We start from the raw sequence: 17,360 nt of genomic DNA, 5'->3' as shown, positions 1-17,360 counted from the left end.
ATCAATAATCACCCTAAATGTAAATGGACTGAACTCACCAATAAAAAGGCACAGAGTAGCAGATTGGATCAAAAAACTAAACCCAACCATATGCTGTCTCCAAGAGACACATCTCAGCTACAAGGACAAGCATAGACTCAAAGTGAAAGGGTGGAAATTGACACTCCAAGCAAATGGTACCCAGAGAAAATCAGGTGTAGCCATAATGATATCAGATGAAACAGACGTCAAGGTGAAAAAGATAACAAGAGACAAAGAGGGACATTTCATAATGGTGAAGGGGATTGTACAACAAGAAGACATAACAGTCATCAATATTTATGCCCCCAATCAGGGAGCACCGAAATACACCAAGCAACTACTAACAGAACTAAAGGGAGAAATTGACCAAAACACAATTATACTAGGGGACTGAAATACATCATTGACAGCTACGGATAGATCATCCAAACAGAAAATAAGTAACGAAATAGTAGCCCTAAATGACACATTAGATGAAATGGACATAATTGACATTTATAGAGCACTTCATCCTAAAACATCAGACTATACATTCTTTTCTAGTGTACACGGAACATTCTCAAGGATAGACCATATATTGGGACATAAAATCAGTCTCAACAAATTTAAGAAGATTGAAATCATACCATGCATATTCTCTGATCACAAGGCTTTGAAATTGGATATCAAGTGTAAAAAGAAAGCGGGAAAAAACATAAATACATGGAGATTAAACAACATACTTTTAAAGAAGGACTGGGTCAAAGAAGAAATTAGAGGAGAGATCAAAAGATACATTGAAACAAATGACAATGAAAATACATCCTACCAAAATTTCTGGGATGCAGCGAAAGCAGTTTTAAGAGGGAAATTTATCTCATTACAGGCCTATCTCAAGAAACAAGAAAACTCCCAAATAAATAACCTCATGTTACACCTTAAAGAACTAGAAAAAGAAGAACAAGTAAAACCCAAGGTCAGCAGAAGAAAGGAAATAACAAAAATTAGAGCAGAACTAAATGATATAGAGAACAAAAAGACAATAGAAAAAATTAATATGACAAAGAGCTGGTTTTTTGAAAAGATTAACAAAATTGACAAACCCTTGGCTAGACTTACTAAGATAAAAAGAGAGAAGACACTGATTAACAAAATCAGAAACGTAAAAGGGGAAGTTATCACGGACACCACAGAAATACAAAGGATCATCCAAGAATACTATGAAGGACTATATGCCACCAAATTCAACAACCTAGAAGAAATGGACAAGTTCTTAGAAACATATAGCCTTCCAAGGCTGAACCATGAAGAACTGGAAAATCTAAACAGACCGATCACCAGTAACGAAATTGAATCAGTCATCCAAAACCTTCCCAAAAGCAAAAGTCCGGGACCAGATGGCTTCACTAGTGAATTCTACCAAACCTTCAAAGAGGATCTAATACCAATTCTGCACAAACTCTTCCAAAAAATTGAAGAAGAGACAGTACTCCCTAACTCATTTTATGAGGCCAACATTACCCTGATACCAAAACCTGGTAAGGACAGCACAAAAAAAGAAAACTACAGACCTATATCTCTGATGAATACCGATGCAAAAATCCTAAATAAAATTCTAGCAAATCGAATACAACAATGCATTAAAAAGATTATTCATCACGACCAAGTGGGGTTTATCCCCGGGGCACAAGGATGGTTCAACATACGCAAATCCATCAATGTGATACATCACATAAACAAAATAAAGGACAAAAATCATATGATTATATCAATTGATGCAGAAAAAGCATTTGACAAGATACAACATCCATTTATGATTAAAACACTTAATAAAATGGGTATAGAAGGAAAATACCTTAACATAATAAAGGCCATATATGACAAGCCCTCTGCTAATCTCATAATTAATGGAGAAAAACTGAAGCCCTTTGCTCTACGTTCAGGAACACGACAGGGATGTCCCCTATCACCTCTGCTTTTCAACATAGTGTTGGAAGTCCTTGCCAGAGCAATCAGGCAAGAGAAAGAAATAAAAGGCATCCAAATTGGGAATGAAGAAGTTAAATTATCACTCTTTGCAGACGACATGATGCTGTATATAGAAATCCCTAAAGACTCCACCAAAAAGCTATTAGAAACAATCAACGAATACAGTAAAGTTGCCGGCTACAAAATCAACGCACAAAAGTCCATTGCATTCCTATATACTAACAATGAAATCTCAGAAAAAGAAATACGAAAAACAATTCCTTTTGCAATTGCAGCAAAAAGAATAAAATACCTAGGAATAAACTTAACCAAGGATGTGAAAGACCTATATGCTGAAAACTATAAGACATTTTTGAAAGAAATTGAAGAAGACACAAAGAAATGGAAAGACATTCCGTGCTCATGGATTGGAAGAATCAACATAGTTAAAATGGCCATATTACCCAAAGCAATATACAGATTCAATGCAATCCCCATCAAAATCCCAATGGCATATTTTAAAGAAATAGAACAAAAAATCATCAGATTTGTTTGGAACCACAAAAGACCCCGAATAGCCAAAGCAATCTTAAGGAAAAAGAACAATAATGGAGGTATCACACTTCCTGACTTTGGCTTGTACTACAGGGCTACAATAATCAAAACAGCATGGTATTGGCAGAAAAACAGACACATAGACCAGTGGAATAGAATTGAGAACCCAGAAATAAAACCACATAAATATGGACAGATAATTTTTGACAAAGAAGCTAAAAACATACAATGGAGCAAAGACAGCCTCTTCAATAAATGGTGCTGGGAGAATTGGATAGCCACGTGCAAAAGAATGAAACTGGACTGCTATTTGTCACCATGTACCAAAGTTAATTCAAAATGGATCAAAGACTTAAGCATAAGACCTGAAACAATAAACTGCATAGAAGAAAACATAGGTACTAAACTTATGGACCTTGGGTTCAAAGAGCATTTTATGAACTTGACTCCAAAGGCAATGGAAGTAAAAGCTAAAATAAACGAATGGGACTATATGAAACTTAAAAGCTTCTGCACAGCAAAAGAAACCATTGGCAAAATAAAGAAGCCACCAACTGAATGGGAGAAGATTTTTGCAAACAGTGCCTCCGATAAGGGGCTAGTATCCAGAATATACAAGGAACTCATGCAACTCAACAACAAAAAAACAAACAACCCAATTGAAAAATGGGCAGAGGACTTGAAGAGACATTTCTCCAAAGAGGACATACAAATGGCAAATAGACATATGAAAAAATGCTCAACATCACTAATCATCAGAGAAATGCAAATCAAAACCACAATGAGATATCACCTCACCCCAGTCAGAATGGCTATCATCAAGACAAATAGTAACAAATGTTGGAGAGGCTGTGGAGAAAAAGGAACCCTCATACACTGTTGGTGGGAATGGAGACTGGTGCAGCCGTTATGGAAGGCAGTGTGGAGGTTCCTCAAAAAATTACGAATAGAATTGCCATATGACCCAGCAATCCCTCTCCTGGGCATCTACCCAAAAAATCTGAAAACATTTATACCTAAAGACACGTGTGCTCCAATGTTCATTGCAGCTTTGTTTACGGTGGCCAAGACATGGAAACAACCAAAATGTCCTTCGATAGATGAATGGATAAAGAAGTTGTGGTATATATACACAATGGAATACTATTCGGCGGTAAGAAAAGATGATATAGGAACATTTGTGACAACATGGATGGATCTTGAGAGAGTAATGCTGAGCGAAAGAAGTCAGACAGAAAAAGCAGAGAACCATGTGATTTCACTGATATGTGGTATATAAACCAAAAACAACAAAAGAACAAGACAAACAAATGAGAAACAGAAACTCATAGACACAGATAATAGTTTAGTGGTTGCCAGAGGGTAAGGGGGGTGGGGGGTGGGGGGTGGGAGATGAGGGTAAGGGGGATCGAATATATGGTGATTGAAGGAGAACTGACTCTGGGTGATTTTCACACAATGGGATTTATAGATGATGTAATACAGAATTGTACACCTGAAATCTATGTAATTTTACTAACAATTGTCACCCCAATAAATTTAATTAAAAAAAAAAAATGAGGAATCCGCTTGCATTGATATTTTATAATCTCCAAGATACTTTAAGTATAACATACCCAACACTGTGTATTACAAATTGCCATTTTGTGAGGGGAAAATTCTTATATTTATGTATGTACAGAGGGTGCCAAAAAAATGTATACACATTTTAAGAAAGGAAAAGTGTATAAAAATTGTAATACTCAGTATATACCAATAACAAAAGATGAATACAAGTCACGTTTGACTTTTGCAATTACAAAAGGGGCTCAAAGCAGTTACCATCAGGGTCCAAACACTTCTGATTACGGCTAACTACTGCTTGAGTAACGTTGACCAAAGTGTCCACTTATATACATTTTTTGGCACCATTTGTTTTTTGGCACCCGGTATTTATTTATAAATTTAGAAAGCATCTAGGGGAATTCAGAGCATCTAAAGGTAACTACGCTTGTTTGGAGGAAGTTATACCAGCAGGAAGAAGTGTTACTTTTATCACATACCCTTTGGTACGTTTTGAATTCTGAACAATTGTCATTATCTATAAACATAAAAAACAAAACATTACTGAATATCTGGTACTTGGAGGGGTGGGGGAACCGGATGCTAGAAAACAATTATAGACACTTTTTTCAGAATTTTTCTGTCTTCAGTGTCCTCTCAAATGCTGGACAACAACACTGCTCAATCAAGTTTGAGTTTTCAAACTTGCCTTGAGGGCCTAAGGCCTCAGCAGTGAGTTTTTGAGCCCAGAGGGTGAACTGACTTGCTTCTCCTCAAAGGCCACACCAATCCCATAGATTTCTAAAGGCATCTAGCACTTTCTCCCTTGCATTGTATCTCTTTGGCCTTCCCTAGGCCTAAAACACCTAGGATACTAGGAGAGGATAAGAAACATCCAAACCTGTAGAGAATTATGAGTTTATTTATTTTTATGAGTTTATTTATGCTGGGAAGCAAAATCTCAATGGAGTGAGAAAATGCTCCGGAGAATGGCAGTTTCACAGCTTATTTTATACATTAGAATCAAAGAAGACATAAGGAGGATTACATGAAATCCATTGGTGGTAGATTAAGGAGGTGGAAGAAAGCATACCAGGGAAATCTCTGGGATTCGGTAAAAGGCAAAAGGAAGAAACACACTTCTTACATTGGCGGGTACAGGATAGCTAATAATTAACATTTACAACACACAGAGATGGTACATGGGAAACAACATAATGAGGGGCTCAGTGGTCTTGTGCTCTGGTCCAGCAGTTGTGCCTTCAAGGAGTAGGAAAAGAAAATTACTCTGACACTTCAAAGATACATTATCCTAGATACCTACGCTATGGCTTGCTCCCTTAAGGTAAAGGCTAACCTTTGCTACGGAAGATGTAGGCCTACCTGCTATTACTTGCCCAGTTAGGAGTTTGTGATCAGACAATCTTGCGTGGTGACTTTTGATCACTGAGTTTGTCAGGACTGCAGGTGGCCCCGCAGAGCCTGTCAAGTTTATTACATAACCCTTTTTCATTCACAGTCCTAGTAAGATTCACTACAGTAGCCCCACATGACCTAGAACACTAACAAGCACATAGGATGCAGTCAAGAAAACTGGTGACAGGCACAAAAGGGGAGGAAACAAGGCAAATTTGGAAGGGAGGGAGGCCACTTGTACAACCTGCGGTCAGAGACCTCCAGGAAGGAACGCCAGCTCTCCAGTCACCCAAGAGGCGGACGGGCGCGCGGCCCGCAGCCTCAACCTCCCGCTGAGCGGGCCTCGGTCGGCCGCCGCTATGTCCTCAGGGCTCGGTCCGCAAAGCCGGCGAGGACACCGGAAGCTCGGGAGCCCTTACTGCACAAGAACGCGCTCCTCCCCTCCCTGCGCAATGGCGCCGGAGTCCGGCCTTGAGGGGCGGGGCCGCAGGGCCGTGCGACCGCGACCCAATGAGCGGCGCCGGCCGACCGGCGGCCCAATGATGGCGGCGCGTGGGCACGCTGGGGGCCGGCAGGGCGCGCCCGACTTTTCCAGAAGACCCGGATAGCGCAGCCTGGCCACGCTGAGCCGGCGTTGGGAGGTCTTCACGTCTGCTCTTTTTGTGCTCTGCTCCTGGGTCAGCTATGGCGGCTGTGAAGACTTTAAACCCCAAGGCCGAGGTGGCCCGAGCCCAGGCTGCGTTGGCGGTCAACATCAGCGCGGCCCGGGGGCTGCAGGACGTGCTGCGGACCAACTTGGGGCCTAAGGGCACCATGAAGATGTAAGGCGGGGCTGGTGGGGAGGGCCGGGCGGGCACCGCGCACCTCGTGCGGCCGCGATGCCGGCAATCGCTCGTGGTCTCCAGCCCGCTGCTTCCGGGCCTGTGCGCCCGTTGCTGCTCCCCTTTTACCCCCGTTCCCAGGTCAGGCCTGTTTCCTGCCCTGGCTGTTTGCTCTTGTAGTCGATGCAGCCTCCGTAGAGAACAAAGCTGCCCTCGTGCGCGGCCCTCTGGGACTAAAGCGACCCTGAGGACGCGCGGCACAGTTTCTCAGAAGGGAGGGGGTGGGCACTGCGCCATTCCTGTTACCGGGAGTGGACGACCAACTTAATGGCCGTGTGCGGCTCCTTAGGATCTGGGTAAAGCCTGGTGTTGATGGGAGTCAGTTTGGTCTCCGTTGAAAAAGTCACACTGATTTCGTTTCTGCTCATTGAACAGGCTTGTTTCTGGTGCTGGAGATATCAAGCTTACTAAGGATGGCAACGTGCTGCTTCATGAAATGGTGAGAGGCTGCTATACGTTTAAAAGGTCTTGGTTTGCCATAGTAGGTTTAATTTGTAGGAAGATGTTTAATGTTTATTCTCAAGGTAGGAGGAACTCATATTCATCACCTCTCAACAGGCCAGTCTTACAGACAATGGAGAGAGTAGAAAAGTAATGTAATGTAATCAGTAATGGTAGCCACAGTATGTTAGTGAGGAGCCCTGGAGTCTGATACTTATTTATGAATACATACTCTTGTCATTTAAGGTGTTAGTTAAAGGATTGAAATTATTAAGATTCTAATCTGAAAACCAAGCAGTTGACACATTCACATAGGTAAAATGAGACAGGTTGTTTGTACTTTGTCTCTTTTTAAAACAGCAATTTCTCTGTTACCTGTCATCTCTTCCACCTCCAACTGGAGGGGAAGTAAAACTCCTTGTTTAACCATTTTAAAAGTCCTGTGACCAAGAATATGAGATTATTGAGAGGATCACAAATTTTACACATCCGTAAGTTCCCAAAACTTAGCAGTTCAAATCCAAAAAAGGGAAATGACTTTCCTGTGTTTTGAGTTAATAAAATGTAGGGCTTTGATAGTAGGGTACCGTGCCTTCAGCACCCAAATGTAATTGGTGGCCTGTGCTGGCTGAGAACAGTTGGAGTCATAGTTTAAACTTAATATCAGAAAAGCCTGGGTGATGAACACACAATGGGATTTATAGACGATGTAATACAGAATTGTACACCTGAAATCTATGTAATTTTACTAACAATTGTCACCCCAATAAATTTAATAAAATAAAAAGAAAGAGAGAAAAGCTGTATCTACATATTTTTTTATTTTATTTTACTTGATTTTTTTTAATTGTGAAATACAGCATAAACATAGAGAAGCACATTAAACATTTATAGCTTAACAAGAAACTATAAAGGAAACAGAAGTATACAGTATCACCTCTGTGTTGGTCTTGCCAAAAATAGCAAATGTAGATAATGAGATAGTCTACAAGGCAATTGGGCTGGATTCTTAAAACTGTCAGTGTCCCCCAAGACCTAAAAGGCTGGGAACTATTGTAGATTAAAGGATAAAAAGCAAAAGCAGTGCAGGAGCCTTGTTTGAATCCTTTCTCATTAAGAATTTGTGTGTGATATTGGAGACTTGAGGAATACCCTGTCCTTCCAAAGCCTTCCCATGCAGTGATTTAGCATCCACTGATGACCTTTGCTAGGAGGGCTATTTTTAATTGTTTGATGCCGAGTAATATTGGAGGCTGCTGAAGTTTTATTTTAGAAGTTACCTGATTTATTCCCACGAAGAGCCCTTAACTGAACCTCAAATTTCCTTATCAATAAAGTGGAGATAATCTTGAGAAATAAACAAATATATACATGACAATATTTTGGTCGTCAGAAAGTGAATGCAAAATAGCTAATGGTGACTTCTTAATCAGAATAACATGTAGCTGAACACGTGGGTAATTTGTGCAAATACATAGCTTAAGGATGCCTTTCACATTTTAAGGTGTATTTGTATTGTTTCAAGTTACTTAATTTTTTTTTTCTTTTTCTACTTTCAGCAAATTCAACACCCAACAGCCTCCTTAATAGCCAAAGTAGCAACAGCCCAGGATGACATAACTGGTGATGGTACCACTTCCAATGTCCTAATCATTGGAGAACTGCTGAAACAGGCGGATCTCTACATTTCTGAAGTATTACATGATTCTTGTGTTTCTGTGATACTTTATTGCATATAGAAGATAATCTGAGTTTTATTTATACAAATTGATGTGTTAATAGTAGCTGAGGCTATATAGTAGAATTTGAAGAGCATAGGGGCTTAAATCTAGGAACCAGAGTCTTTATCTTGGTCTGACACAAGTTTATTGTGATCCTGGACAAGTTAAAGAACCTTCCTGGGCCTGACGTTTTCTTATTTTATCAAGTTGCATTGCATATATGACATGTGTCTGTCTATAATGTAGATTAATAATTGAAATCAGACTAGGCATATTTATAAGGAAAAAAGCCAACCAAAAACAGACTTAAGAATTCTACTACTTTGTTTTGCCCTGAGTAGGTCCAAAGTTAAAGCAAACCTTAATAAATACTAATCTGATGTCAAGAAAAACTTCCTAGGAAGACAGGAGTTAGTCTCCCTGTCTGCTTTTTCTTGGTAAATGATATGAATTAACTTCAGATCACCTATAGAAAAGATATAATGGTCCTGTTGACTGCAGGTTGTTGTGACACTTGAGTTTTTGTCATTATTCCTTGTAGTTTGCACAGTGAACACCCAAGTGTGCTTTATAGTTCCCTTGGCTTTGACTCTGTGCTAGAGCAATGTCTGTTCTTCTCCTCTGCATTGAAAGGACTATTTATCCTTTTAAATGTATTCAGAAAGTCAGCACATTATATTAATTGTATTAAAGGGTCTGAATGATCTAGAGTAAATCTTCAGAAATGTACTTTATCGTGAACTATATAGTTCCATCTAATTGAAAAATTCCAGTGTTAGTGGTGGTTTTGTAATTGCATGTATTATAGGGTCTTCATCCCAGAATAATAACAGAAGGATTTGAAGCTGCAAAGGAAAAGGCACTTCAGTTTTTGGAACAAGTCAAAGTAAGCAAAGAGATGGACCGGGAAACACTCATAGATGTGGCCAGAACATCTCTACGTACTAAAGTTCATGCTGAACTTGCTGATGTCTTAACAGAGGTATGTGTCTGATGGTACAGTACACCTATACCAAAACCTTTGATATTAGAAACATCAGTATATTTAACCAATTGCAGTTATAGGGTGCTCTCTAAAGTCTTCCACGGTATTGTATTGTGAAATAAGTAGGTTCATTTTTGTGGCATTGATAACTTGATCTGTGTCCCTAAAGAGAAATAAGAAAATAATTGTATATCTGATCAGATTATAAAACGTATAATTAGAGGTTTCATTATTATAAAAAGCTTCCTGTTATCAATAGTTTTAATAAAATAGGGATGCCAGTGATTCTTTAGGTAATTACTAATTGAGATTTCAGAAATGTAAATGACTTCAGCCCCTTTACAACTATATTCTATTAGCTCAGAAAAAGACTTAGATTAATTCAGAGATGTTAAAGTCAAGAAACTGTCTACTTTAAACTTTGAGGGACAAGCAACATAAATGTCTCGACTTCTGCAAATCAAATTCATTTAGTGATCATGCTTCTGTTGTAGGCTGTAGTTGACTCCATTTTGGCCATTAAAAAGCAGGATGAACCTATTGACCTCTTCATGGTTGAGATCATGGAAATGAAACATAAATCTGAAACCGACACAAGGTAGGTGGTAGAATACTGCAAAATATTTATAGTGTGTTTACAAATTTATAGATGCTTTATACAATACATATTTTGAGAGTGGTTTTTTTCCTTTGAATTAATGTGTATTGCCTAGATGAGTGTTTAATTTACTCAGTAGTATTACCTCTTAAAGTTAATGGTATGTGTTTATAGTCAGAACGATTCAGAAAAATGAGCTGTATCAATCAGTTGGCATTTATTGAACTGTTGGATGCAAAGCATAATGGGAGACTGTTGGGGAATTTAAAAATATATTGCAAAGACCTATAGTTGAAAACATTTTTTTTTAAAGGTAATCACAATATGATGGCCTGCTGGTTGAGACATTTTCTCTGCAGATTTTCTGTACAAGATAGGGATGCACTTTTGTTTGAATGGTTTGTTTTTGTCATGTTGTGGAATGTTGCTTTTCTGAACCTGCCTAGGTTTCACCCAAAAGTCTAGTTCAAATAACTCAAGAAATAAAGTTGATTGTGTGAAAATGATCAATAATAGTGTTTTAATTTTGTTAGCATACATTACACCCCCTCTGGAAATCGATAACAATACAACTCTTTATGTTTTAATTTTATTTTTCAATTATAGTTGACTATTATATTAGTTTCAGATGTGTAAAATAGTGATTAGACATTTATAGACCTTATGAAGTGATCACCATAATTTTTTGTGTGTTTTAACAGCTTAATCAGAGGTCTTGTTTTGGACCATGGGGCACGACATCCTGATATGAAAAAAAGGGTAGAAGATGCATATATCCTCACATGCAATGTGTCATTAGAATATGAAAAAACGTGAGTTTATATCCCCTCACAGATGGAATCGAGAAGCAGAGGAGCTTGGTATTTTGGGCATTCACTTCTTTCTTGAGACTCAGTTTTTCCACTGTAAGGACAATAATGTCCCAGTTGGGTTTGGGAGAATTCTAGGGAATAAACTGAGAACATACCAGGGTCAGGATTGGAACTCACTGACTGTTTAATCAAGTCTAACCCAGTTTTTATGGCTGCTGGCTTACCTTCTATTCAACCCCCAATAACTTCTTTTTTTTTTTAAATAGAGAAGTGAATTCTGGCTTTTTTTACAAGAGTGCAGAAGAAAGAGAGAAACTTGTAAAAGCTGAAAGAAAATTCATTGAAGATAGAGTTAAAAAAATAATAGAACTGAAAAAGAAAGTCTGTGGTGACTCAGATAAAGGATTTGTTGTTATTAATCAAAAGGTGAGAATTTTGCTTTATATACTTTTATACCCATTTTTATTTTTTAAGGTAAATGAAACATTTTTATTTCTGTTATAGGGAATTGACCCGTTTTCCTTAGATTCTCTTGCAAAAGAAGGCATAGTAGCTCTACGCAGAGCTAAAAGGAGAAATATGGAAAGGTACGGAGAGCAGGTTATCTGAGCGCTGTGGAATTGTGCAAGATAACTGGCATTGTTCCTTTTTCCCCTCTACTTATTTTTGCTTTTTTCTTTCTATTGTGATGAAATATACATAATATAAAACTTACCATTTTACCCATTTTTGAAAGTGTAAAATTTAGTGACATTAAGTTGCATTCACATTGTTGTGCAATTGTCACCATTATCCAGTTCCAGAACTTTTTCATCATCACCAACTGAAGCTCTGTATCCATTAAATGATAACTTCCCATTTCTACCCCTTACCAATCCCCCATACTTTCTGTCTCTGAATTTGATACCTCATATAAGGGAATCACACAGTATTTGTCCTTTTGTGTTTGGCTTATTTCATTTAGCATAATGTTTTCAAAGTTCATCCATGTTGTAGCATGGATCAGAATTTCATCCCTTTTTAAGGATGAATAATAATACTCTATTGTATGAATATATTACATCCTTGTTTATCCATTTATCGATGCACATTTATTTAGGTTTCTACATTTTGGCTTCTATGCGTAATGCTGCTATGAACATTGGTGTATACTTGTTTTATTTTTAAACCATGACACATACTATATGAGGTGTTATCAAACAATACGGTGAATGTTTAAATTTTAAAAACTTATTACAGTGAAGGACACATTGCCATTAATCCCCTTTAAAATACTCCCCCTCACTTCGAAAACACTTGTCCTGTTGTTCTTGCCACTTTCTGAAGCAGCCCTAGAAGTCCTCTTTCATGAGTGTCTTTAGTTGCGCTTGTTACCTGCCTCAATGTCCTGAATCATTTTGACTTTGGGGAAGAGCCAGAAGTTGCACAGTGCCAGATGCGGTGAATAAGGTGAATGAGGACACACTAATATTTTTATTTGACAGACATTGCCATACCAGAAGCGATGTGTGACACGGAGTGATGTTGTGATGGAGGAGGATTTGCAGCACACTTGAAAATACCTTTCAACTGTAGCTCACACCTGATTTGACTGCAGTGACCAAGTTGAAACTTGTTACACACTGTTACTAAGGTTCGACTCGCTGCTTCCCATATTGAAGATGATCCTTGCCTTTCTATTGGATGGCACTCGGCGGCAGCATTCACCGTATTTTATGATCACAACAGAAAGGCTCCGTGACATATCGCTTCTGGTATATGGCAATTTCTGTCAAAAACATTATGGTGTGTCTTCATCCACCTATTCACCGGATCTGGCACTGTGTGTTTTCTGGCTCTTCCCAGAGTCAAAAAGACCATGAAAGGTAAACATTTTGAATCAATTCAGGACATCGAGGCAGCCACGACAGTGCAACTAAAGACACCATGAAAGAGGACTTCCAGAACTGCTTCAGAAAGGGGCAAGAACGGTGGGATAAGTGTGTTAGGAAGCAAGGGGGGCTATTTTGAATGGGATTAATGGCAGTGTGTCTCTTACTGTGATAAATTTTTATTTGAACATTCGTTGTACTGTTTGATCATACCTCGTGCATATTTTATTTACCATGTCAAGAGACAGCATCAATGGGTTTCTCAGCAATCCTTCCAACAGGCTCACCATGATGAAGAGCTCTTGTCCACCTTTAGATTGCATGTCAGTATTTGCTGACTGGAGAGAGTGGTTTAAATGGAGACTTAAGAGAAAAGATTCGTTTTCAGCTGGTTGGTGGTAAATTGAAACACTTAAGTTAAAATACGTTTTAGAGTATAACTTTAGTGTTTAATTCTGAAAGATTGTTTTCTAAAAATTATCCATCTTTAAAACATAACTAATATTAAAGTCACTTACACATCTACTTTAAACTACTTCAATATTTCAGGCTGACTCTTGCTTGTGGTGGGGTAGCTCTGAATTCTTTTGATGACTTAAATCCTGATTGCTTGGGACATGCAGGACTTGTCTATGAATATACATTGGTAAGTGTATTTTCTTTCCAAAGATAGTACTTTTGGGTTTATGAATTCTTCAGTAGTAAAAACTTATTCAAACTCACAATCATATTTTTGCTTTGTTTACATATGTTTTGATAGTTTATGTATACTAATGATATGCCTTTGGTGGGAAACTCAATTTGTTTTATGGGTGATTTTTTTTTTTAAAGAAATAATTTGATGTGATCAGGGTTCCCTGTTAATATGCTACTTATCATTTTTCCTCTGATCATTCTTTGTACAACCATATACTGTTTTTGAAAATACCACTTCACATAGGGAGAAGAGAAGTTCACCTTTATTGAGAAATGTAACAATCCTCGCTCTGTCACGTTGTTGATCAAAGGACCAAATAAGCACACCCTCACTCAAATCAAAGATGCAATAAGAGATGGCTTGAGGGCTGTTAAAAATGCTCTTGATGATGGTAAGACCACTATTTAACTATTTAAACTATTCTTTTTGCTAGTCTGAAAGGCATGGCTGAATACTGTGTGCTTTTTATCAGTAGTTTACACAGCCAGACACCATGCAAAAGTAAAGTGTTCCCTTTAAAATGGCTATGATGGTATGCCAAGTTTTTTCATAGCATATCATTATTAAAAGTGGATACAAATAAGTGAGTTAATAGCTTCCAAGTGCTAGTTAAATTGAGTCATTCTGCTATTTGATATGTTGCCTGCATTGCTTTCAAATGCAATATTAAAATTGCTCTGGTTATACTGAATTCTCAAAAAATTAATAGCTTTCATGTATGTGTGTTTTAATTTATATGTTTTCTTATAATTCTACAGTTTTCTTTGTAGTTTAGCATTTCTCTCTTCTGCACACAATAGGCTGTGTAGTTCCGGGTGCTGGTGCAGTGGAAGTGGCGATGGCAGAAGCCCTGATTAAATACAAGCCCAGTGTAAAGGGCAGGGCTCAACTGGGAGTCCAAGCATTTGCTGATGCATTGCTCATTATTCCCAAGGTATGACTTAACAGTCAGTTTTCTAAAATAACAGCAAGATGATTCAACTGATGAATGCAAAAGCTTTTAGATAATGTGGATTTTGAATAAACACGTTTGATCAGTTTTCTCCCTAACACTAGAACAGGTGTGGTGTATCTCATCATCCAAATGTATTTGATTTCTCTGGAAGGAGAACTTGAATATCTGATTTCAGATGGCAAGAAGGTTTTAAGAAGGTTTGTAGTGAAAGGGTTATACCTGAGTACAAGTTTGTTTTTTGTTTAAGTTAAATTATGATCAATATTGTGGTTTTTCTATTATTAATTGGAAATATTGTTCATTTATTGTACACTTGACTATCAGTTCTTAGGTCTTGTCTTTTAAAGTATTAAATTTGCTTGCTTTAGGTACTTGCTCAGAATTCTGGTTTTGACCTTCAGGAAACACTGGTTAAAATTCAAGCAGAACATTCAAATTCAGGTCAACTTGTGGGTGTGGACTTGAACACAGGTAAGAGAATGCAGCTGTTTGTAGGGGGAGAACTAGGTGGTAAAGGTAAGATGAAGCCAGGAAGGATCACAAGAGACTTGGGGAATTGCTTTGCTGTGTGACATCAATCCTATCGGAACTCTGGGTTCTGAAATGAGGTATAAAAATGGAATGACTAGATACAGTAATTAAGGGAATAGAGTATATATTTGAATAATTTCAGAGAGTATGGGTTTGTTGATGCTGAGTGGTAACAGATGGTTCAGGTTGAAAGGTTTCATATTAGGCTTACTTTACTCCATTTTTTATCAGGGACTTTGATAAGAAAATACATTAGATCACATTCACTTGTTTTAAAAGACTGAGGATAGCAAATAATGCTGGAAGAGGGGACCAAGTGTAATGAAATTTAAAGCCCTGGTCTTGGGCCAGTGTAACAACACAAATTATATAAGTACAAAGTGGAAGAGAGGTAAATAAATCCGTACAATATGTGTAAGGCCTATTGTCAACAGCATTTACATTCAAGTTAATAGAAAAGGTTTCTGGAATGAGGAAAATGGTAAGCCCGTTTTGGCCAGGTTATAGTTCAAGTACTATACTTTAATATGGACAAATGGGACTGTGTCCAGAACAAAAGATGTTCAAACATTGGTAACCAATAGAGCATTCCTATCAGTGGGTCTTCTAAGTGGGGATCAGTCACTCATCAAAGGTATTCACAGGAGTCATTGTTTGGAGTACAGAATTGACTAAATGAGGAACTTTAGGTTTTCATAGTTAATACTCTTGTTTCCATAGTTAATACTTCTTGTTTTGGGGGGAAACACGGTACTAGAGGAAGTGAATAATCAGTGATGAGCAGAGCAGCACAAAATACTGTTGGTTCTTTTAGACAGCATTCTGATCTTAAAACCTGTTCTATATGATTTTTTAAGACTACCCGATTACCTTTCAGGTGAGCCAATGGTGGCAGCACAAGCAGGCATATGGGATAACTATTGTGTAAAGAAGCAGCTTCTTCACTCCTGGTGAGTTTGGGAAAGCCAAAACTAAAATAATCTTGAAGTAATCATCATATTCTTTAATTTGGTTTGTTCTGTTAATTTCTTTTTTTCCATTAAAAAAATGTATAGGAAAGGGGAAACTTAATTGGATTTAATTTGCACGGTCTAGTTGGAAATTGAGTTGAATTCGGGTTCATGTCTGAAATCTGAGCCATCTAATTTTTTTTGCCTTGTAGCACTGTGATTGCTACCAACATTCTCCTGGTAGATGAGATCATGCGAGCTGGAATGTCTTCTCTCAAAGGTTGAATTGAAGCTTCCTTTGTATCATCTGAATCATGAAGACTCCAGAGTGACCCTAAGAATACAGCTGTGGAATTTTTGTCTAAGCTTCAAATAATTTTCAACGGAATTTTCTTTTCCCATGTGAAAAAAGCAGAGAAGACTGGTACCTATTCAATTCCAAAGTCTGAAATTATAATTACAACATGTTTTTTTAATTGCACTCAGTGTACACACATAAAGCAGGCTATTTTCACCCAGTGAACAGGATGTTTTGCTGTAGCTTCAGTGATAAAAATACATGTTAGAAAAGTATGTTACCTGCCTTATTAAATACTGCTTGAAAAACGTTTTAATGGTTTAACAATTTTTTCTAATGTATCTTAATTTATCCAATAGTTTCTTATTGTTAAGCATTCAAGCTAAAAATTTTTATGGTAATATAAGTAACACTTAAATACCTTAAGATTTTGAAAACATCCCTGTTTCCTTAGTATAAATTCCTGTGAGTAAACTATTGGATCTTTCCATTGGACTTTTCATGCTTTTGAGGTAGCTTTGCTTAAAATGCTCCCCAGGGAAGTTAAGTGGTAGTGGATAGAAAGATGGGTGAACTAGAGGCAAGGGAGTTGAAAGAGCTACAAGTATAAAGTGGCAAAAATAGAAATAGAAGAGGCAGAGGTAGAAAGATGGTTGAATCCATGGTGACTAAGGGCTATGTGAGAGAAAGAGATTTTCAGATGGGCCATACTTGCCCACCACTGAACCTTTGCTTATGCTGAAATGTCCATCCCAAAACCGCCAGTATCATCTTTCGCTCAAATTATTCTCTCCTACTTGTTTCCACAAAATCGTTTTTGTACAGTTAGTACATCTCTGTAGTCCTTGAAAATGAAATTGTGTTACTAAGCTTGTATTTTGAGGACTTGGCAGTTGCCTACAGTGAGTGCAATAAATGTTAACTTGAAACCGGTTCTGTGATCTTGCAATGGTATTCCAGGGGAAGGTAGGAAGTCCAAATGTTCACAAGGTAATGAAGGGGCTTCTGCAATGGCGGGGCCTCTAAACACAAACCCTGAGAATATGGCTTTTTTCTTTTTTTTTAATTAAAATTTGTTGGGGTGACAATGGTTTGTAAAATTACATAGGTTTCAAGTGCACGATTCTGTAATATATCTA

At 37.9% G+C, this 17,360-nt stretch overlaps 2 protein-coding genes and 2 non-coding genes across 4 annotated transcripts in view; 3 read left to right on the top strand and 1 right to left on the bottom strand.

Annotated features, from left to right (window-relative positions):
* Positions 1-5,877, bottom strand: part of PSPH (phosphoserine phosphatase) — an 85,702-nt gene extending 79,825 nt beyond the window's left edge. Inside the window, exon 1 of the mRNA XM_074328498.1 lies at positions 5,726-5,877. The gene's annotated coding sequence lies outside the window, so the exon portion shown is untranslated. The remainder of the gene's footprint in view (positions 1-5,725) is intronic.
* Positions 5,878-6,007: 130 nt separating this feature from the next.
* Positions 6,008-17,154, top strand: CCT6A (chaperonin containing TCP1 subunit 6A). The gene is made up of 14 exons (XM_019719077.3): positions 6,008-6,302; positions 6,738-6,801; positions 8,363-8,497; positions 9,333-9,506; positions 10,004-10,107; positions 10,809-10,919; positions 11,186-11,345; positions 11,424-11,506; positions 13,340-13,436; positions 13,731-13,878; positions 14,288-14,421; positions 14,811-14,913; positions 15,851-15,923; positions 16,136-17,154. Exons 1-14 carry the CDS (start codon positions 6,166-6,168, stop codon positions 16,206-16,208), a joined length of 1,596 nt encoding a protein of 531 aa, XP_019574636.1. The 5' UTR covers positions 6,008-6,165; the 3' UTR covers positions 16,209-17,154.
* Positions 9,067-9,200, top strand: LOC141570922 (small nucleolar RNA SNORA22). The gene has a single exon (XR_012495364.1). It is a non-coding gene; the product is annotated as a small nucleolar RNA SNORA22 (small nucleolar RNA).
* On the top strand, positions 13,929-14,068 carry LOC141570916 (small nucleolar RNA SNORA15). Its single transcript, XR_012495358.1, has one exon. It is a non-coding gene; the product is annotated as a small nucleolar RNA SNORA15 (small nucleolar RNA).
* Positions 17,155-17,360: the final 206 nt, after the last annotated feature.

The sequence above is a fragment of the Rhinolophus sinicus genome, chromosome 3 (assembly GCF_057876585.1).
Source record: "Rhinolophus sinicus isolate RSI-liver-muscle chromosome 3, RSI-T2T, whole genome shotgun sequence".
Lineage (NCBI taxonomy): Eukaryota > Metazoa > Chordata > Mammalia > Chiroptera > Rhinolophidae > Rhinolophus > Rhinolophus sinicus.
The sequence above is the reverse complement of the archived record's forward strand: the minus strand, read 5'-3'. Positions and strand labels throughout refer to the sequence as shown.

What these genes read in the sequence shown, in the direction of transcription:
- CCT6A (XM_019719077.3), top strand. Translation starts at nt 6,166, where the DNA reads ATGGCGGCTGTGAAGACTTTAAACCCCAAGGCCGAGGTGGCCCGAGCC. An exon ending in ACGTGCTGCTTCATGAAATG is followed by an intron (nt 6,802 to 8,362) that starts GTGAGAGGCTGC and finishes TTCTACTTTCAG; the next exon opens with CAAATTCAACACCCAACAGC. An exon ending in AAGCAGCTTCTTCACTCCTG is followed by an intron (nt 15,924 to 16,135) that starts GTGAGTTTGGGA and finishes TTTGCCTTGTAG; the next exon opens with CACTGTGATTGCTACCAACA.